This window comes from Thalassophryne amazonica, chromosome 9, assembly GCF_902500255.1.
Source record: "Thalassophryne amazonica chromosome 9, fThaAma1.1, whole genome shotgun sequence".
In the NCBI taxonomy this organism is placed as follows: Eukaryota; Metazoa; Chordata; class Actinopteri; order Batrachoidiformes; family Batrachoididae; genus Thalassophryne; species Thalassophryne amazonica.
In genome coordinates, this window is record NC_047111.1 from 109,176,581 (window position 1) to 109,197,438 (window position 20,858).

The window sequence follows — 20,858 nt, forward strand, 5'->3', positions numbered from 1 at the left end:
GACCTTACTTCAATCAACACCAAGATTCCTGAAGATTTTGTTTCTCCAGAATCCAAAACATGCTGAAATTGCCAGAAACATTTCTTGAAGTAGACCCAGCAGAATGGGATGAAAGGGAAGACTACCAACTGGCTCGCAAAACTGTGATGGCCATCAAAGTTGTGAATGATCATGCAGAGTGAGGTGTAGCCCTTGTTCAAGAATACTGTGGTCTTATTACAAAGGATGAATCTCAGCTGCAGTACCTGGTAAAAATTATTGAAAAACACCGCAAAGATTACCCAGACTGCTGCAAAAAGACATTAACTGCAACAGCCACTACTTCCTCAGTTACAGACTCTGCAGTCTAGTCAGTCTACATGCTACATTGTATATATAAATCCATAAATTTGATTGCAATTTCATTGCAGTACTTACTGTTGTTTAAGATTTATATTATTAAAGCTTGTATTAAACTATGTGTTATGCTTTGGTAATTTTTCAAAAGTTTCACTTATTTCTACAACAGGGTTTAATATTTCGCATTCAGTTCAATATAATTGTTATGATCAAACTTTGAGTTCTTTGAGCTACCTCCAAATATTATCATGGGACTTTCAAATTTTACCTATATATTTTTTTAACTAAAAGAAACTTTTTGAGGGGTGAGACCTTAGAAATTCTAAATTAAAAAAAAAAAAGTTAATTTTAAGCTCCACCCTAAGGGTCATATTAGTCTAGAACAGTTGAGTTATCCTCTCCTAAATGATGTGCACACATGTGTAAAGCCCCGGTCACACGGCACTAACGAAGGACACCGAAGCCAAAACAAAACAAGAAATCTGGACTTACATTGACTTTCAGAGACATCATTTAACTGTTGTCCAGCTTTGTTTCTGTAGCTGGCACTTCGTCAGAATTTTTAAACTGTTGAAAAATGTGAATGAATCCTGACGACAACCTCAATTCGTCCATATTCCATTTTGCTTTCTGTCTTGAAGGTTCGTCATTGTTTGCTTGGTTCCTGTACCATCAGCGTTCTGTTCGATTGTCATTCAACTTCGTCCAACCTCCAGCCTCTCTCTCTCTGTCTCTCTCTCCAGTCTCTCAACATCTCTGGCTGCAACATGTTTGTGCTCGCGAATGTTGTCAAGACAACGCAGCTGCAGGAGGCTGTGGACAGGACAGACTCGCTGCAGAAATGATCACATGCTGGCGCTTCATTTTGATTTTGTTTAAAGCGACAAGGTCGCTGTTTGCTTCGTTTTTATTTAGTTACTTTCGGTTTTGTTTCGGTCTTTTATGCGCTCTGCACTCACAGGCTTTTCAGTGATGGGAGAAGTCCAGGCTCATTTGTCCACTTTTTCTCAGTGATTTGGGACTTTGGGACTTTTTTCCTTCATTCATCTAATGCCGTGTAACTGGACTTTAAGCTGGGTCCTAGATTAATAAAAGAGGTCCACGGAACTGTCAAGATTTGAAGACAGTCTGTGTGAAAGAATGGGCTAAAGTGACAGCGGAGCAATGCATGAGACCAGTTTCTCCACACCGGAGGTGTCTTGAAGCTGTCATTACCAACAAAGGTTGTTGTAGAAAATATTAAATAAATTTCAGTAAGCATGTTCAATATTTTTAACCTGTCATTTCACATTATTACACATAACGTAATTTCTGTACTCATTTGTTTTTCCTATTTTGTTTCTTTGCGCCTATAGATTACTTGGGTTGTTTCTGACATCTGGTGAAAATTTCATGTCAGTAGTACCTTTAGAAATTGTGATGTGTTTAACACTTATTTTTCCCACTGTATCAATACAAACACACGCACACACACACACACACAACGCACCCACAGTCCAGTGCCTAGGGACCAACTCCAGAAGGAGACACACCGCCTGGGTCAGGGACCCTAAATAAGCATGTATTTGATTCTGAGAGAAAACCAGAAGGCCCAGAAGAAACCCACACAGACATGGGGAGAACATGGAAGCTCCACACAGAAAGGGTGGGACGCGATCCCACCACCTTCTTGATGTGAGGCATCAGTGCAAACCACTAAGCCACCACACCGTTAGCCTCCAAGCATTACATATTTATAATTGTACATATGGAATATAATTTATTTATGGGCGTCACTTACAAAGGAAGAATGCTATGACGGTTATTTGTTATTTATTTATTTATTTTTCTCTTTTTAAACCATTTAAAATGGAATATTTGGAGGTTTTGAACAGTTGAGTACACTTGGACAAAAAGAAAGTGAAGATTTCACTTTGAGTTCCAGAAATTTGGAATGGCATTTTTTTAGATTAGTTTTTTTTTGGGGGGGTTCTGTTTTAAGGGTGATTTGCTAACATTCATAAATATCAGAAAATATTATGAATGAATTAGGAATACAAAATAGTATTTGGAAAATATTACAATTTAAGGTATAAACAGACTTTTAGCACCTCTATTCACATTATTATTATTATTATTTTTAATACAGTGACATTTAATTTGGGGGAACAAGCAGGAATGTCTGAATTTCTTTCACACTAATTGTTCTGTCCTGCAGGTGGCGAGTTGGTTCACCTTCCTCCTTACCTGCGTATGGACTTCCTACTAAACCGCGGTATGTCGTGCTCGGGCTCATCCAGAGGGCCAGCGAGCAGCGAGAGAGCAGCCATGGGCCAAGCCTGTCTGGAGCCACAGAAGAGTCGCTCACTGAAGCGGCCCTCTCGCATGGCGCCCCCTACGCCTACGGAAGCCCCTCAGGCCTGCAGGGACCAAGCGGCTCAGTGGCAGCCTGGCTCGGCGGCCACACTCCCGCACAGAGAGGGCGCAGAGCTGGCCCAGGCCGCCAAGCTCAGCACCTCCCAGGAGTCTCTGCTGGACTCACGAGGACATCTCAAACAGAGCAGCAACCCGTACGCAAAGTCCTACACGCTGGTATAACAGCAGGTGCCCCTGGGGCGAGACTAGAACTCACTCTAACACTGGACTCAACACTCAAGTGCAGTAAACTGACTTTCACCACGCAGTTCTGTATATATGGTCCTCCCTGCAAGGGCGGGGTCACTTTTACTAATCTCCTTTTATTTATTTTAGAACTTTTCTTTATCTCTTCTTTGTATTTCTTTTTTTTTTTTCACATGAGAAAAATTCACTCATCAGATGCGACTCCAGCCGGAGCTTTGCTAAACTAACTGAGTAGCGAAAGGAGCATTATTTATTCTTATTGTTAATTCTTTATACATAATCAGTGATTCTTAACTGTTAGTTGTCATATATTAATGATCATTAATTATTGATTACCAAATGATCTTTTCATAAAAATGAGATAGAAAAAAAACAAGAACTTTTTTTTCTGGACAGGAAGATGACATTTTGGAGTCTTTTTTCCCTTCTTTTCCTATGGAATATCATTCTGAAACACTGAATGAAACTTGGAAGAAATCTTGGAATGAAAGCAATTAATGCCAGTCCAAACTTTTCAGCTGCTCTCAAATTGTTACTTTTTTGAAGAAAAAAATCTATTTCCTATGGATGCATGGGGACTGACCAATTAAAAGACAATGAGGATTAGCATCACGGCTGGACGAGCCCAGTCCAGCATTTTGTCACTCTATGAAATGATCCAATGTGAAGATTTATTATTCTTATTACTATAAATATATATATAAAAAGAGAAATCACTTTTATTTGTGGATATTACAGGGAAGAATTTGGTTAATAAAGTCCTTAGTCATGTTTGCACATATCTTGTTTTAATTAGGAAATTGAGTCTTTTTATCTTTCTCTGTGTCCCATTCTCCGATGGTGCAATATGAAAAAAGATATATGAAAACTATTCCTCTATGCTGTACTGTAATGATGAGAAATAACTATGTTGTGAATATATTACAGGGCCGGATGCGCTCCAGCTGTGTATTCAGGTGTAGTTTACCACTACGTGTTAGCCATGATGGTAAATGATGTTAGAGCAGGGAGGGATAACGGACCATACCGTCCATACTTGTATACAACTTTCATACACATTATGTTACTGACAGTCATTTTCTAAAATGTACAACTGGAATGGCAGCATTCAATAATCACAGATTTGTCCCTGAGTCACACGAGCACCAATACTATGATGTAAATGGTAAATGGACTGCATTTATATAGCACTTTTCCATCTGCATCAGACGCTCAAAGCGCTTTACAATTATGCCTCACATTCACCCCGATGTCAGGGTGCTGCCATACAAGGCACTCACTACACACCGAGGAGCAATAGGGGATTGCCCAAGGACCTTGCCCTTAGTGATTTTCCAGTCAGGCAGGGATTTGAACCCAGGATCTTCTGGTCTCAAGCCCAACACCTTAACCACTAGACCATCACCTCCCCTAACCCTAACCCTAAGTTAGGGTGATGTCAAGAAAGATTCATCCATCCATCCATTTTCTATACCAGGGGTCACCAACCCTGTTCCTGGAGGGCACCTGCCCTGCATGCTTTCTAACGCTTCTTGATCCACTCCCAGGCAAATAACTCTTATCAGTTGTGCTCAGCCAATCAAGAGCTGGAAGACACCACTTATTAAAAAAATCAGGTGTGACTTGAGTAGGTATAGACGTGGAAAACTCGCAGGGCAGGTGCCCTCCAGGAACGGGGTTGGTGACCCCTGTTCTATACCCACTTACTCCAATTAAGGGTCATGGGGAGCAAGATTAAATTTGATTCAATTAAATTTAAATGAGAAATAAAATTTTCAATTTTCAAAAAATTAGCAGTCTATCTCACTTTCTTAATAACTAATATTTCTTGTCCACAAAAGTTGTGCTATGTGGTCTCCAGCTTGTAAAATTACTGGAAGTGTGCTATACATTATTTGACCATTAGGTGTCAGTAGTCTCTCCAGGAACAATCACCTCATCATGGTGGAGATGTTTGTGTGCCCCTATGAACCTGAGAGCTGTGCTGTCTGGAGCCTTTGTGCTCCTGGTAGGGTCTCTCATGGCAAATTGGTTTCAGACCAGGGACCAGACTAAGAATGGTTCACAAAGAACGCCATGAAAAATGAGGAAGAGGAAACGTGACCTGGCCCGGAGGAAGCATGGGGCCCCTGTCTGGAGCCAAGCCTGAACCTAGAGCCCGTCAGTGAGCGCCTGGTGGCCAGGCTTGCCACAGAGTCTGTTCTGGCACAGCCTGAAAAGGCAACATGGACTTTCCATCTCCAACCTGTGGGCTCACCACCCACAGGAGGAACTGCTGAGGTTGGGCGCCCTGTCCCATGGGTGGCAGCGAAAGTCGAGGGCCTTGACAGAACAGACCCGGATGGCAGAGGCTAGCTCTGGGGGCGTAGAACCCCAGGATTAGGTGGAGAGATTCTGTCTCCACACTGGCCTCGGTGTCCTCCAGTCAGAGGTGGTTAATGTGCTCTGGAAAGGGAAGATTGGGGTCTCCTGCTGGAGCTGTTGCCCCTGTGACCCGATCCCAGATAAACAGTTGAAGATGAGTGAGTGAGTTTTCTCTAATTACGTGTTAACAGTGGCTTCAAGTAATGAAGCTTTGGCGAACCCTAACTGCCACGTCGTCACTCCTCCATGTCTTTTGTTGCGTAATAAAATTGTTCTTCTTCTTTTGGCTTCTCCCGAATGTGAAGTTGTGTCATCCTGGCATGTACACATGAGAAGTACAACGCTGTCGTTTGTACAGTCGAGCGCCATGTTCAACGTGCTTAAAAGTTGACAGATGAAGAAATAAATCCTGTACACGCCCTGAGCCCCACTGTTTCAGTGCTTACCTCAGATACTGTAGCATGAAGCAGATGAGCATTTACAACTCCACCTGGATGGAACGCCAGTCCATCACAGGTTACTTCCCAGGACAAGACCGGTGCCCATTTCCAGCTGGATCAGATGTTTTATCCAAAGACACAGTGACTGGGACTCAAATCCAGGTCTATATATGCGTAGACCAACTCCTATCCAACCGATCCTCCTGCTTTAATGGCATGCTGGAACAAATTCAAATCAAAGGCTGGCCAATGGGGGGGGGGGGTTTTATCCCAAACTTCACCATTCTGCTTGTACACTTAGAAAATGTTCCAAAAGTCATGTAACGTATGAAAACTGTATATACTGGGGGTCTAACATGCAAAATGGCTGGTATGGTTCTTCAAAGGGACTAACGGTTTGCACTTCACAACATCCCGACTCAAGTGTGTCCGGACAGATCTCCTACTCTCAGTGCACTAGATAGAGTCTTCAGGACTCTCGGTCTCCTCAGTAGATTTACTGTCGCTGTGCTGCAGTGATGCTTCTCTACAGGGAAAACAAAAATGTGAGACAATCCAACACCCCCCCCCCCCCCCCCTCCCCAAACCAAACTAAATGTGTATGGGAAATATCTGAGGGAAAAAAGAGAGAGAGAAAATATGTGGATATGAAATCTGTTTTTCTTACTGTCTAATCTGACCCATTAATGTTCTGTTCTGTTCACCTGAAGGGAGAGTTTGATACAAAATGCTGTGAGGTCATGATGTCGGTTTCTATGATTAGTTCTGTCTTCATTATGATTATACATTTTAAAGAAAGAAAAAAACAAAACAAATTGTCACTTTTATTTTTGACACGAGTGTTCACGGTGGTGGCACTGGAATAAAGAGAAACTAATACACGGTTCAAATTTGATGAATAAAATGGCTGTTCCCCAAAGTGTCCTCCAGGGGTGTGTCATGAGTGATTGCTGATTTTGCTGGCTTTATTGTTGAAGCAGGTTGAGGATCTGCTTTCTGGCGGTTTGTGTTTGCAGTTTCAGTAGATCAGATCATCTTGTGTAATTTTTCAATTTCAATTTATTCAGTTTATAAAAGCGCCAAATCACAATGACATCGCCCCAAGGCGCTTCACACAAAACAATTCAAAAACAATATAAAATAAATTAAAAACAACCAATTTAAAAAACACAATTAAAAGATCAAAAAATTAAAAGAATAACACTTAAAAAGAATGCAGCACACTATACTAACCGATGCACTGATGAAAGAAATGTGTCTTTAATTTTGACTTGAAGGTCTCCACAGTATCGGACTGTCTTACTGACACTGGGAGACCATTCGACAATACTGGGGCACGATATGAAAAGGCCCTTTGACCCACAGACTTCTTCTTCACCCTCGGAACACAAAGCAGTCCTGCATCCTGTGAGCGCAAAGCCCAGGCCAGTACGTAGGGTTTAAGCAGTTCAGCTACAGTGAGGAAAATAAGTATTTGAACACTATGCGGTTTTGCAAGTTCTCCCACTTAGAAATCATGGAGGGGTCTGAAATTTTCATCTTAGGTGCATGTCCACCGTGAGAGACATAATCTAAAAAAAAAAAAAAAAAAAATCTGGAAATCACAATGTATGATTTTTTTTAATAATTTATTTGTATGTTACTGCTGCAAATAAGTATTTGATCCCCTACCAACCAGCAAGAATTCTGGCTCTTACACATGCCTGTATATGGAGGGGGTTCAGGGGGTTCAACCGAACCCCCCCTTAAGAATTCTGCTGATTTTTTTCTGATCTGGATATCAACGTTATGTATTTTCTTTTCATTGATAATAAGCAACAAGCACTAACTGTTACACAGCTATTATCACACACCCTCAAGTTTCAATTTCCTGTTTGTATGTATAAGCTGAGAAATAAAGGGAGCTTCTCCTTCCTGTTGCAAATACCGTAAAGGTGCAAATATTCGCGTGGGATTTATTATGCGAATTCCGCAAGTTAAACAAGGGCGCCAAATTAAATACTGCTATTTTAATACATAACGTACATATACGTACATATTCATAATGTAAACGCGAATATTAATACCGCTAAATACGAGGTCTGTTAGAAAACTATCCGACCTTTTTATTTTTTGCAAAAAACTATATGGATTTGAATCATGTGCGCTTGCATCAGCCAAGCTTGAACCTTCGTGCACATGCGTGAGTTTGTTCACGCCTGTCGGTTGCATCATTCGCAACCGACAGGCAGGTATAAAGTTTGCATTAATGTTATCTTGGTTCTTCCTGGGTGGTTCTTATGGCAACTGATCCAATCCCAAGCAAGGACTATTTGTATATAAAAATGTATTTCCTAAAATGATACATTTTGGGTTTCAAATTAAATTTATGTAGCTTTTTACCTCTCGAAATCCTCAAAAAGCTTCTGCTTCGGGGGACTTCGCCCCCCCGAGCCCCCCACGAGGGCGTTGCCCCTCGACCCCACCGGGGGCCCTGCGGCCCACTGGACCCCCAACTCAAGGATTTGAACCCCCCTTTCACATTCCTATATACGGCCCTGTTACAGACTTGTTAATTTTTCTTTAAGAAGCCCTCTTATTCTGCACTCTACCTGTATTAATTGCACCTGTTTGAACTTGTTACCTGTAATTGCAAACAAAGGCTACTCTACCAAATATTAACACTGATTTTCACAGGTGTTGAAATACTTATTTGCAGCAGTAACATACAAATAAATTATTAAAAAATCATACATTGTGATTTCCGGATTTTTTTTTTTTTTTTTTTTTTTTTACACTATGTCTCTCACAGTGGACATGCACCTAAGATGAAAATTTCAGACCCTCCATGATTTCTAAGTGGGAGAACATGCGAAATTGCAGGGTGTTCAAATACTTATTTTCCTCACTGTAAGTCGGTGCCAGCCTATGTGATTTTTCAGCGTCGGTAGCGATTCACCGATTATTCCTTCATTTGCCTTGGCTTTAGAATGATTTAAGAAGTTTTACTTTGTCATCTGATGGTTAATAATCACATTATTCCCTTTGATGCTTTGGGTGCAGAGATTCAGACTAAGTCAATCTCAAACGCATGCACAGTAAAGGCCCAGTGAAGGCAGGGCACTCCGATAATACAGCTTCTGTGCTTTGTTTACTAAAGTGGGTATGCATAAAGTTTTTGGCACGTTCACGGTGCACGCATGCTGGTTGTGCCGCGTCCCACACGGCTTCCACCACCAACGGTCTGAAGAACACCGGAGCCGCCAAGTCCCGAGTCCCCAGGTGGCCTCTGTCTTCGGCTGTCGACCCTGGTACTGCTGGCAGAAAGCAGAAATATGATGAGTGAGTGTGAGTCCGCACACTCAGTAATTCTCAGTCCAAACACAGTGAGGAGGGAGCACCTCCACCTCCAAACTAGGAACACACTAGCAGCTCCTGTAACCACTTATCTGGATGGAGTGAGAGGCGAAGACGTCACTTCTCTCACTGACCGCCAACCCAGCTGAAAGGGCACCACAGGACAACGGCTGCAAACAGATCAGACGTAAGTCACAGTTTTAAATTCAGCAGAGAAATTACCTTGGTAATGGTGGTCGATTTCTCGGCGGGGAGGTGGAGTTGCAGTCCGGCTTTTATGGTGGTAATGATGAACAAGTGACAGCTGGTGCAGAGGATGAGTGACAGCTGTCACTTCTTCTGGGTCTGGCGCCCTCTCGTGCTTGGAGCCCGCACTCCAAGCAGGGCGCCCTCTGGTGGTGGTGGGCCAGCAGTACCTCCTCTTCAGCGGCCCACACAACACGAGGTCTGTCAATAAAGTATAGGTCCTTTTTATTTTTTTTCAAAAACTATATGGATTTCATTCATATGTTTTTACGTCAGACATGCTTGAACCCTCGTGCGCATGCGTGAGTTTTTCCACGCCTGTCGGTGACCTCATTCGCCTGTGAGCACCCTTGTGGGAGGAGTCGTCCAGCCTCTCGTCGGAATTCCTTTGTCTGAGAAGTTGCTGAGAGACTGGCGCTTTGTTTGATCAGAATTTTTTCTAAACCTGTGAGACACGTTGAAGTGGACACGGTTCGAAAAATTAAGCTGGGTTTCAGTGAAAATTTTAACGGCTGATGAGAGATTTTGAGGTGATACTGTCGCTTTAAGGACTTCCCACGGTGCGAGACGTCGCGCAGCGCTCCCAGGCGCCGTCGTCAGTCTGTTTCAAGCTGAAAACCTCCACATTTCAGGCTCTGTTGATCCAGGATGTCGTGAGAGAACAGAGAAGTTTCAGAAGAAGTCGGTTTCAGCATTTTATACAGATATTCCACTGTTAAAGGAGATTTTTTTAATGAAAGACGTGCGGACGGGTCCGCGCGTCGGGATGCAGCCGGCGCGGTGTGGCGGCACAGGAAAAACACCTCCGTGTTGATAACCATTTGTAAAATCCAGGCGGCTTTTGATGGCTTTCAGTGGAGTGAGTATATGAGAAATTGTTTAACAGCTGGACATGTTCCAACTTGTCCATAAGGCTTCCAACGGAGGTGTTTTTCCTGTGGCGGAGCGTCGCGGCGGCTGCGAGCCAACGCTGCAATCCGTCCGCTCGTCTTTCATTAAAAAAAATCTCCTTTAACAGTGGAATATCCGGATAAAATGCTTCTTCACTCCCCCGGATGGCAGGATAGCTTGGAACCGTGACAGAAATCCAATACGGCAGTCCCAGTGTCTGGTGGGATGTACAGCCTATTGGGTGGTCCACCTCCGGGATCCGGGTGTCGCGTCAGGGTCTCCCTGACCACTTCCTCCATGTCCCACGTGAGGGCGGCGACGACAGTGGACTCCGGCAAGATGGTGTCTGGTGGGTCCAACAGCTTCGCTCCAATCTCTTCTTCATGCACCCGGGACAGGGCATCAGACTTAAGGTTTTTGGTCCCGGGGCGGTATGTTATCTTGAAATTGAAGCGTCCGAAGAACAATGACCATCGGGCTTGTCTGGGGTTCAGACGCCTTGCGGTCTGGATGTATTCCAGGTTCCGATGGTCAGTGAGAACCACAAATGGGACCACAGCTCCCTCCAACAGATGTCTCCACTCCTCAAGGGCCTCTTTCACCGCCAGGAGTTCCCGATTGCCAACATCATAGTTCCGCTCAGCAGGGGTTAACCTGCGGGAGAAATAGGCACAAGGGTGGAGAACACTATCGGACTCCCTGCTCTGGGACAGCATAGCTCCTATCCCTGAGTCAGAGGCATCCACTTCAACAATAAACTGGCGGTTAGGATCGGGCTGCACCAGAACTGGTGCAGTCAAAAACCGGTGTTTCAACTCCCTAAACGCGGCTTCACACCGATCCGACCAGGTGAAGGGGACTTTTGTGGAGGTCAGGGCTGTAAGGGCACCAACAACCTGACTATAGCCCTTAATGAACCTCCTGTAAAAATTGGCGAACCCTAGGAACTGTTCAATCAATCAATCAATCAATTTTTTTTTATATAGCGCCAAATCACAACAAACAGTTGCCCCAAGGCGCCTTATATTGTAAGGCAAGGCCATACAATAATTATGTAAAACCCCAACGGTCAAAACGACCCCCTGTGAGCAAGCACTTGGCTACAGTGGGAAGGAAAAACTCCCTTTTAACAGGAAGAAACCTCCAGCAGAACCAGGCTCAGGGAGGGGCAGTCTTCTGCTGGGACTGGTTCGGGCTGAGGGAGAGAACCAGGAAAAAGACATGCTGTGGAGGGGAGCAGAGATCGATCACTAATGATTAAATGCAGAGTGGTGCATACAGAGCAAAAAGAGAAAGAAACAGTGCATCATGGGAACCCCCCAGCAGTCTACGTCTATAGCAGCATAACTAAGGGATGGTTCAGGGTCACCTGATCCAGCCCTAACTATAAGCTTTAGCAAAAAGGAAAGTTTTAAGCATAATCTTAAAAGTAGAGAGGGTGTCTGTCTCCCTGATCTGAATTGGGAGCTGGTTCCACAGGAGAGGAGCCTGAAAGCTGAAGGCTCTGCCTCCCATTCTACTCTTACAAACCCTAGGAACTACAAGTAAGCCTGCAGTCTGAGAGCGAAGCGCTCTATTGGGGTGATATGGTACTGCGAGGTCCCTAAGATAAGATGGGACCTGATTATCCATCTGTTGCAGCTTCCTACAATTTACCAGTTGGGGCCAATCTCTCACCGCCGCTACCTTAGCCGGATCGGGTGGGACGGAGTTGGAGGAGATGATAAACCCCAGGAAGGACAAAGAAGTGTGGTGGAACTCACACTTCTCACCCTTCACAAACAGCCGGTTCTCCAACAACTGCTGAAGGACCTGACGGACATGCTTAACATGGGTCTCAGAGTCCGGGGAGAAGATGAGGATATCGTCTCGATATATGAAGATGAATCGGTGCAGGAAATCCCGCAGAACGTCATTAACCAAAGCTTGGAATGTTGCGGGGGCGTTAGTGAGGCTGAACGGCATGACCAGGTACTCAAAGTGACCTAAGGGGGTGTTAAATGCCGTCTTCCATTCGTCTCCCTTCCGTATCCGAACCAGGTGATAAGCATTTCTGAGATCCAATTTAGTGAATATTTTGGCTCCAGGCAGGGGCGTGAACACTGAATCAAATAGAGGCAATGGGTATCGGTTGCGAACCGTGATCTTGTACAGCCCTCTATAATCAATGCATGCACGGAGTCCGCCGTCCTTCTTGCCCACAAAAAAGAAACCTGCAACTAATGGGGATGAGGAATTTCGGATTAGCCCAGCAGCTAAAGAGTCCCAGATGTAGGTCTCCATTGATTCGCGCTCAGGACGTGAGAGATTGTACAGCCTGCTTGGACGGGTACTCAGCGCCTGGAACCAAATCAATGGCACAATCATACGGTCGGTGCGGGGGCAGAGTGAGTCCCAGATCTTTGCTGAAAACGTCAGCAAGATCATGATACTCAGTCGGCACCATCGTGAGACTGGGGGGAACTTGAATCTCCTCTTTAACAGCATCACCGGGTGGCACCGAGGATGTTAAACACTCCCGGTGGCAGGTTTCGCTCCATTGAGCCACAACCCCAGATGGCCAATCAATCCGGGGACTGTGCTTCACCATCCATGGAAATCCCAAAATAATTCTGGAGGTAGAAGGTGTCACATAAAACACAATCTCCTCCCTGTGATTACCAGAGACAACCAAGGTTAAAGGCTGTGTCTGGTGTGTGATTTCTGGAAGAAGAGTGCCATCTTGATTGGTTCCGGAGCACAGCGGTGTTCTGCTGTATCTGTTAGCTGTTTGAACTGAGCTGTTTGAGTTCTTTGAATTAACAGTCTTTTTCAAGACTTTTTTACTTTTTTTTTTTTTTTTTTTTTTTTTTTACTTTTTCACCGTGCTCCAACGCCTAAAGAAGACCTCTAATCGGTCGAAACATCGCGACGGAGCACTTTTATAAGCTAACTTTCATCAGCGTTGGCAAGCTAACTAGCTTGCTAACGCTTTCGTTTTTATTTTTATTTCATTTTTTAGCACTGTTGTCGTGCTGCTCCACAGCCTGCCTAGTGGATTTTTATTTTATTTTAGCACTGTTGTCGTGTGTTACTTGTGCTGCTCCACAGCCTGTCCAGTGGATTTTTATTTTATTTTAGCACTGTTGTCGTGCGTTACCTGTGCTGCTCCGCAGCCTGTCTAGTGGATTTTTATTTTATTTTTTACCACCGTTGTCGTGCATTACCTGTGCTGCTCCACAGCCTGTCTAGTGGATTTTTATTTTATTTTTTACCACCGTTGTCGTGCGTTACCTGTGCTGCTCCACAGCCTGTCTAGTGGATTTTTATTTTATTTTTTACCACCGTTGTCGTGCGTTACCTGTGCTGCTCCACAGCCTGTCTAGTGGATTTTTATTTTATTTTTTACCACCGTTGTCGTGCGTTACCTGTGCTGCTCCACAGCCTGTCTAGTGGATTTTTATTGTTTTTTGCCACCATTGTCGTGCGTTGCCTGTGCTGCTCCGCAGCCTGTCTAGTGGATTTTTATTTTATTTTTTACCACCGTTGTCGTGCGTTACCTGTGCTGCTCCACAGCCTGTCTAGTGGATTTTTATTGTTTTTTGCCACCGTTGTCGTGCGTTACCTGTGCTGCTCCACAGCCTGTCTAGTGGATTTTTATTTTATTTTTTGCCGCCGTTGTCGTGCGTTACCTGTGCTGCTCCACAGCCTGTCTAGTGGATTTTTATTTTATTTTTACCACCGTTGTCGTGCGTTACCTGTGCTGTTCCACGGCCTGTCTAGTGGATTTTTATTTTATTTTTTTTTTTTTTTTTTTTTACCACCATTGTCGTGCGTTACCTGTGCTGCTCCGCAGCCTGTCTAGTGGATTTTTATTTTATTTTTTACCACCGTTGTCGTGCGTTACCTGTGCTGTTCCACGGCCTATCTAGTGGATTTTTATTTTATTTTTATTTATTTATTTTTTTTACCACCATTGTCGTGCGTTACCTGTGCTGCTCCGCAGCCTGTCCAGTGGATTTTTATTTTATTTTTTGCCGCCGTTGTCGTGCGTTACCTGTGCTGCTCCACAGCCTGTCTAGTGGATTTTTATTTTATTTTTTACCACCGTTGTCGTGTGTTACCTGTGCTGTTCCACGGCCTGTCTAGTGGATTTTTATTTTATTTATTTTTTTTTTTTACCACCGTTGTCGTGTGTTACCTGTGCTGCTCCGCAGCCTGTCTAGTGGATTTTTATTTTATTTTTATTTATTTTTTTACCACCGTTGTCGTGTGTTGCCTGTGCTGCTCCGCAGCCTGTCTAGTGGATTTTTATTTTATTTTCTACCACTGTTGTCGTGCGTTACCTGTGCTGCTCCACAGCCTGTCTAGTGGATTTTTATTTTATTTTTATTTATTTTTTTACCACCGTTGTCGTGTGTTGCCTGTGCTGCTCCGCAGCCTGTCTAGTGGATTTTTATTTTATTTTTGCACCGTTGTCGTGCGTTCGCTGTTGCCGTGCGTTACTTGTGCTGCTTCATGGCCTGTCTGGTGCCTTAACTAAAGCACTCCTTCTGCTGAATCACCTCTAAATTATTTACACATTATTCACTTTGAGTGTTTTTAGAAATCCACTAGGTTGCGTAGCTACTAGCTTTTAGCCGATTTAGCATGGCGGCTTCTCCTGTCTCTCCCGCACTTTTCTGCTCTGGTTGTGAAATGTTTAGCTGTTCCTCGGCCTCCTTTAGCAGTAACGGTACTTGTAATAAGTGCAGCTTATTCGTAGCTTTGGAGGCCAGGCTGGGCGAATTGGAGACTCGGCTCCGCACCGTGGAAAATTCTACAGCTAGACAGGCCCCTGTGGTCGGTGCGGACCAAGGTGGCTTAGCCACCGTTAGTTCCCCCCTGGCGGATCCCGGGCAGTCGGGAAAGCAGGCCGACTGGGTGACTGTGAGGAGGAAGCGTAGCCCTAAACAGAAGCCCCGTGTACACCGTCAACCCGTGCACATCTCTAACCGTTTTTCCCCACTCGACGATACACTCGCCGAGGATCAAACTCTGGTTATTGGCGACTCTGTTTTGAGAAATGTGAAGTTAGCGACACCAGCAACCATTGTCAATTGTCTTCCAGGGGCCAGAGCAGGCGACATTGAAGGAAATTTGAAATTGCTGGCTAAGGCTAAGCGTAAATTTGGTAAGATTGTAATTCACGTCGGCAGTAATGACACTCGGTTACGCCAATCGGAGGTCACTAAAATTAACATTAAATCGGTGTGTAACTTTGCAAAAACAATGTCGGACTCTGTTGTTTTCTCTGGGCCCCTCCCCAATCAGACCGGGAGTGACATGTTTAGCCGCATGTTCTCCTTGAATTGCTGGCTGTCTGAGTGGTGTCCAAAAAATGAGGTGGGCTTCATTGATAATTGGCAAAGCTTCTGGGGAAAACCTGGTCTTGTTAGGAGAGACGGCATCCATCCCACTTTAGATGGAGCAGCTCTCATTTCTAGAAATCTGGCCAATTTTCTTGGATCCTCCAAACTGTGACTGTCTAGCGTTGGGACCAGGAGGCAGAGCTGTGGTCTTATACACCTCTCTGCAGCTTCTCTCCCCCTGCCATCCCCTCATTACCCCATCCCCGTAGAGACGGTGCCTGCTTCCAGACCACCAATAACCAGCAAAAATCTATTTAAGCAAAAAAATTCAAAAAGAAAAAATAATATAGCACCTTCAACTGCACCACAGACTAAAACAGTTAAATGTGGTCTATTAAACATTAGGTCTCTCTCTTCTAAGTCCCTGTTGGTAAATGATATAATAATTGATCAACGTATTGATTTATTCTGCCTAACAGAAACCTGGTTACAGCAGGATGAATATGTTAGTTTAAATGAGTCAACACCCCCGAGTCACACTAACTGTCAGAATGCTCGTAGTACGGGCCGGGGCGGAGGATTAGCAGCAATCTTCCATTCCAGCTTATTAATTAATCAAAAACCTAGACAGAGCTTTAATTCATTTGAAAGCTTGTCTCTTAGTCTTTTCCATCCAAATTGGAAGTCCCAAAAACCAGTTTTATTTGTTATTATCTATCGTCCACCTGGTCGTTACTGTGAGTTTCTCTGTGAATTTTCAGACCTTCTGTCTGACTTAGTGCTTAGCTCAGATAAGATACTTATAGTGGGCGATTTTAACATCCACACAGATGCTGAGAATGACAGCCTCAACACTGCATTTAATCTATTATTAGACTCTATTGGCTTTGCTCAAAAAGTAAATGAGTCCACCCACCACTTTAATCATATCTTAGATCTTGTTTTGACTTATGGTATGGAAATAGAAGACTTAACAGTATTCCCTGAAAACTCCCTTCTGTCTGATCATTTTTTAATAACATTTACATTTACCCTGATGGACTACCCTGCAGTGGGGAATAAGTTTCATTACACTAGAAGTCTTTCAGAAAGCGCTGTAACTAGGTTTAAGGATATGATTCCTTCTTTATGTTTTCTATTGTCATATACCAACACAGAGCAGAGTAGCTACCTAAACTCTGTAAGGGAGTTAGAGTATCTCGTCAATAGTTTTACATCCTCATTGAAGACAACTTTGGATGCTGTAGCTCCTCTGAAAAAGAGAGCTTTAAATCAGAAGTGTCTGACTCCGTGGTATAACTCACAAACTCGTAGCTTAAAGCAGATAACCCGTAAGTTGGAGAGGAAATGGCGTCTCACTAATTTAGAAGATCTTCACTTAGCCTGGAAAAAGAGTTTGTTGCTCTATAAAAAAGCCCTCCGTAAAGCTAGGACATCTTTCTACTCATCACTAATTGAAGAAAATAAGAACAACCCCAGGTTTCTTTTCAGCACTGTAGCCAGGCTGACAAAGAGTCAGAGCTCTATTGAGCTGAGTATTCCATTAACTTTAACTAGTAATGACTTCATGACTTTCTTTGCTAACAAAATTTTGACTATTAGAGAAAAAATTACTCATAACCATCCCAAAGATGTATCGTTATCTTTGGCTGCTTTCAGTGATGCCGGTATTTGGTTAGACTGTTTCTCTTCGATTGTTCTGTCTGAGTTATTTTCATTAGTTACTTCATCCAAACCATCAACATGTTTGTTAGACCCCATTCCTGCCAGGCTGCTCAAGGAAGTCCTACCATTATTTAATGCTTCAATCTTAAATATGATCAACTTATCTTTGTTAGTTGGCTATGTACCACAGGCTTTTAAGGTGGCAGTAATTAAACCATTACTTAAAAAGCCATCTCTTGACCCAGCTATTTTAGCTAATTATAGGCCAATCTCCAACCTTCCTTTTCTCTCAAAGATTCTTGAGAGGGTAGTTGTAAAACAGCTAACTGATCACCTGCAGAGGAATGGTCTATTTGAAGAGGTTCAGTCAGGTTTTAGAATTCATCATAGTACAGAAACAGCATTAGTGAAGGTTACAAATGATCTTCTTATGGCTTCGGACAGTGGACTTATCTCTGTGCTTGTTCTGTTGGACCTCAGTGCTGCTTTTGATACTGTTGACCATAAAATTTTATTACAGAGATTAGAGCATGTCATAGGTATTAAAGGCACTGCGCTGCGGTGGTTTGAATCATATTTGTCTAATAGATTACAGTTTGTTCATGTAAATGGGGAATCTTCTTCACAGACTAAAGTTAATTATGGAGTTCCACAAGGTTCTGTGCTAGGACCAATTTTATTCACTTTATACATGCTTCCCTTAGGCAGTATTATTAGACGGTATTGCTTAAATTTTCATTGTTACGCAGATGATACCCAGCTTTATCTATCCATGAAGCCAGAGGACACACACCAATTAGCTAAACTGCAGGATTGTCTTACAGACATAAAGACATGGATGACCTCTAATTTCCTGCTTTTAAACTCAGATAAAACTGAAGTTATTGTACTTGGCCCCACAAATCTTAGAAGCATGGTGTCTAACCAGATCTTTACTCTGGATGGCATTTCCCTGACCTCTAGTAATACTGTGAGAAATCTTGGAGTCATTTTTGATCAGGATATGTCATTCAAAGCGCATATTAAACAAATATGTAGGACTGCTTTTTTGCATTTACGCAATATCTCTAAAATCAGAAAGGTCTTGTCTCAGAGTGATGCTGAAAAACTAATTCATGCATTTATTTCCTCTAGGCTGGACTATTGTAATTCTTTATTATCAGGTTGTCCTAAAAGTTCCCTAAAAAGCCTTCAGTTAATTCAAAATGCTGCAGCTAGAGTACTGACGGGGACTAGCAGGAGAGAGCATATCTCACCCGTGTTGGCCTCTCTTCATTGGCTTCCTGTTAATTCTAGAATAGAATTTAAAATTCTTCTTCTTACTTATAAGGTTTTGAATAATCAGGTCCCATCTTATCTCAGGGACCTCGTAGTACCATATTACCCTAATAGAGCGCTTCGCTCTCAGACTGCAGGCTTATTTGTAGTTCCTAGGGTTTGTAAGAGTAGAATGGGAGGCAGAGCCTTCAGCTTTCAGGCTCCTCTCCTGTGGAACCAGCTCCCAATTCAGATCAGGGAGACAGATACCCTCTCTACTTTTAAGATTAGGCTTAAAACTTTCCTTTTCGCTAAGGCTTATAGTTAGGGCTGGATCGGGTGACCCTGGACTATCCCTTTGTTATGCTGCTTTAGACGTAGACTGTGGGGGGGTTCCCATGATGCACTGTTTCTTTCTCTTTTTGCTCTGTATGCATCACTCCGCATTTAATCATTAGTGATCGATCTCTGCCCCCCTCCACAGCATGTCTTTTTCCTGGTTCTTTCCCTCAGCCCCAACCAGTCTCAGCAGAAGACTGCCCCTCCCTGAGCCTGGTTCTGCTGGAGGTTTCTTCCTGTTAAGAGGGAGTTTTTCCTTCCCACTGTTGCCAAGTGCTTGCTCACAGGGGGTCGTTTTGACCGTTGGGGTTTTTCATGATTGTTGTATGGCCTTGCCTTACAATATAAAGCGCCTTGGGGCAACTGTTTGTTGTGATTTGGCGCTATATAAAAAAAAAGTTGATTGAGTTGATTGATTGATCTAGTGCCCGCACCATCAATGGTGAAGGAACGGCCACCAGAGGGAGCCCTACCTCCTTAGCCCACCTACTGTCCAGTAGGTTCCCTTCCGACCCTGTGTCGATCAGTGCTGGGGCGGTAAGGGTTAAATCCCCACAGAGGATTGTGACTGGGAGTCGTGCGCATTTGCGTGGGACACCCATGTGGTTTGTATGACTCACTCTTAACCCAGTCTCTAAGGTTGAGCCTTGTTGTTTAACTGCCTGGGGCCCCTTATTCTGCGCATGCTCATTCGAGCTGCAGTAAACACACTCTCCACGTGCCAGCTTCCTTTGTTTTTCTTTTTTTGTCACTTTAGACCTGCTCGTTTCCATAGCAACGTCAGCAGGGGGAGCTGGTGTGACGCGGAGAGCCCTGGCTTTGGAGCAGGGAGAAGACAGCACTCGCTCGGATCTGGATGGAAGAGGGACAGCATGCATCTGGCCACGCCCTTCGTCTCGCTCCCCCTTAAATTCCTCTAACCGACTGTCTAAGCGAATAACCAGATCAATAAGCCCATCTAAATCCCGCAGCTGATCCTTAGCCACCACATGCTCCTTTAGGGCCGGAGACAGCCCATTTACAAAGGCAGCGTGGAGCGCTACTGAATTCCAGCTGGCCCTTGCTGCCGCAACATGAAAGTCGACTGCATATTCAGCCGCGCTCCGGAGGCCCTGTCTTATCAACAGCAGCATATTTGAAGCGGATTCGCCTCTATTAGGATGGTCGAACACCTGTCGAAATTCCCTGATAAACCCAATATAAGTCGAGAGGAGCCGCGAGTCCTGCTCCCAGAGCGCTGTAGCCCAGGCGCGTGCCTTGCCCCGAAGCAAATTAATTACATAAGCCACCCGGCTGTGGTCTGACGCTTACATCACGGGGTGTTGCGAAAAAACGAGCACACACTGCATCAAGAAGTCCACGCATGTTTCGACACAACCCCCCTATGGTTCCGGGGGGCTAATGTAAGCTTCGGGCAATGGGGGGAAGACCTTTGAACGACCACTGGATTTTCTGTGTTAAGCGACAGGTCCACAGGAGGAGTGGCTGCAGCTGCGCCTGACGCGCGCGCCTCCACCTGAGCGGTGAGAGGCTCCATCCTGCAGCTGAGGTGAATGTCCTGCTTGGTTAAAAAATCCAACTGAGTGTAGAAGAATTTTTAGGTCCATATTTGAACTGTGATGAACTATCAAGTGTCCTGATCCGAACTGTATGTCCTCTGGTTGAACTAGCAGGTGTTCAACCCAAAAACAGGGCTCTATTAGTCATTTAGTCTGTCAGGGGCTTTCCAAGGCCTTTTAGGTGCTTTCCCGCAGGCCACGTGCAGGGGCCTCAGGCCAGCTGCACGTGTGGCTGAGGCCACGTGCGGAGGGGGCCTCAGGCCAGCTGCACCTGTGGCTGAAGGTCTTTTAAAAAAATCAGTTGTAAATCCTTCATGTTTTAATGGGAGCGTTTGTCACATTGAAATAATGGCCTAACACCTGCTTAGGGTTCACTAGAGGACGCTTCCAATAGAAAACCATGTCTTGGGAATGAAATAAATAAAAAAGTTGAAGGAGGAGCGATGCCCGCGGGTCTCCAATAAATAGACGAGCGCGGTTGTCATATTCAG

General features: G+C 44.1%; 1 protein-coding gene across 2 annotated transcripts in view; it reads left to right on the plus strand.

The window, feature by feature from the left end:
- dscama (Down syndrome cell adhesion molecule a) overlaps positions 1–18,862 on the plus strand; it is a 385,227-nt gene extending 366,365 nt beyond the window's left edge. Inside the window, exons 33-34 of one of the 2 annotated variants that reach the window (XM_034178954.1) lie at positions 2,537–3,978; positions 18,851–18,862. In XM_034178954.1, coding sequence (XP_034034845.1) covers positions 2,537–2,916 — 380 coding nt within the window. In that variant the 3' untranslated portion in view covers positions 2,917–3,978; positions 18,851–18,862. Of the gene's footprint in view, positions 1–2,536; positions 3,979–18,850 lie in introns of those variants that run through there. The other variant, XM_034178955.1, reaches the window with a different exon arrangement.
- The last annotated feature ends 1,996 nt before the right edge of the window (positions 18,863–20,858 follow it).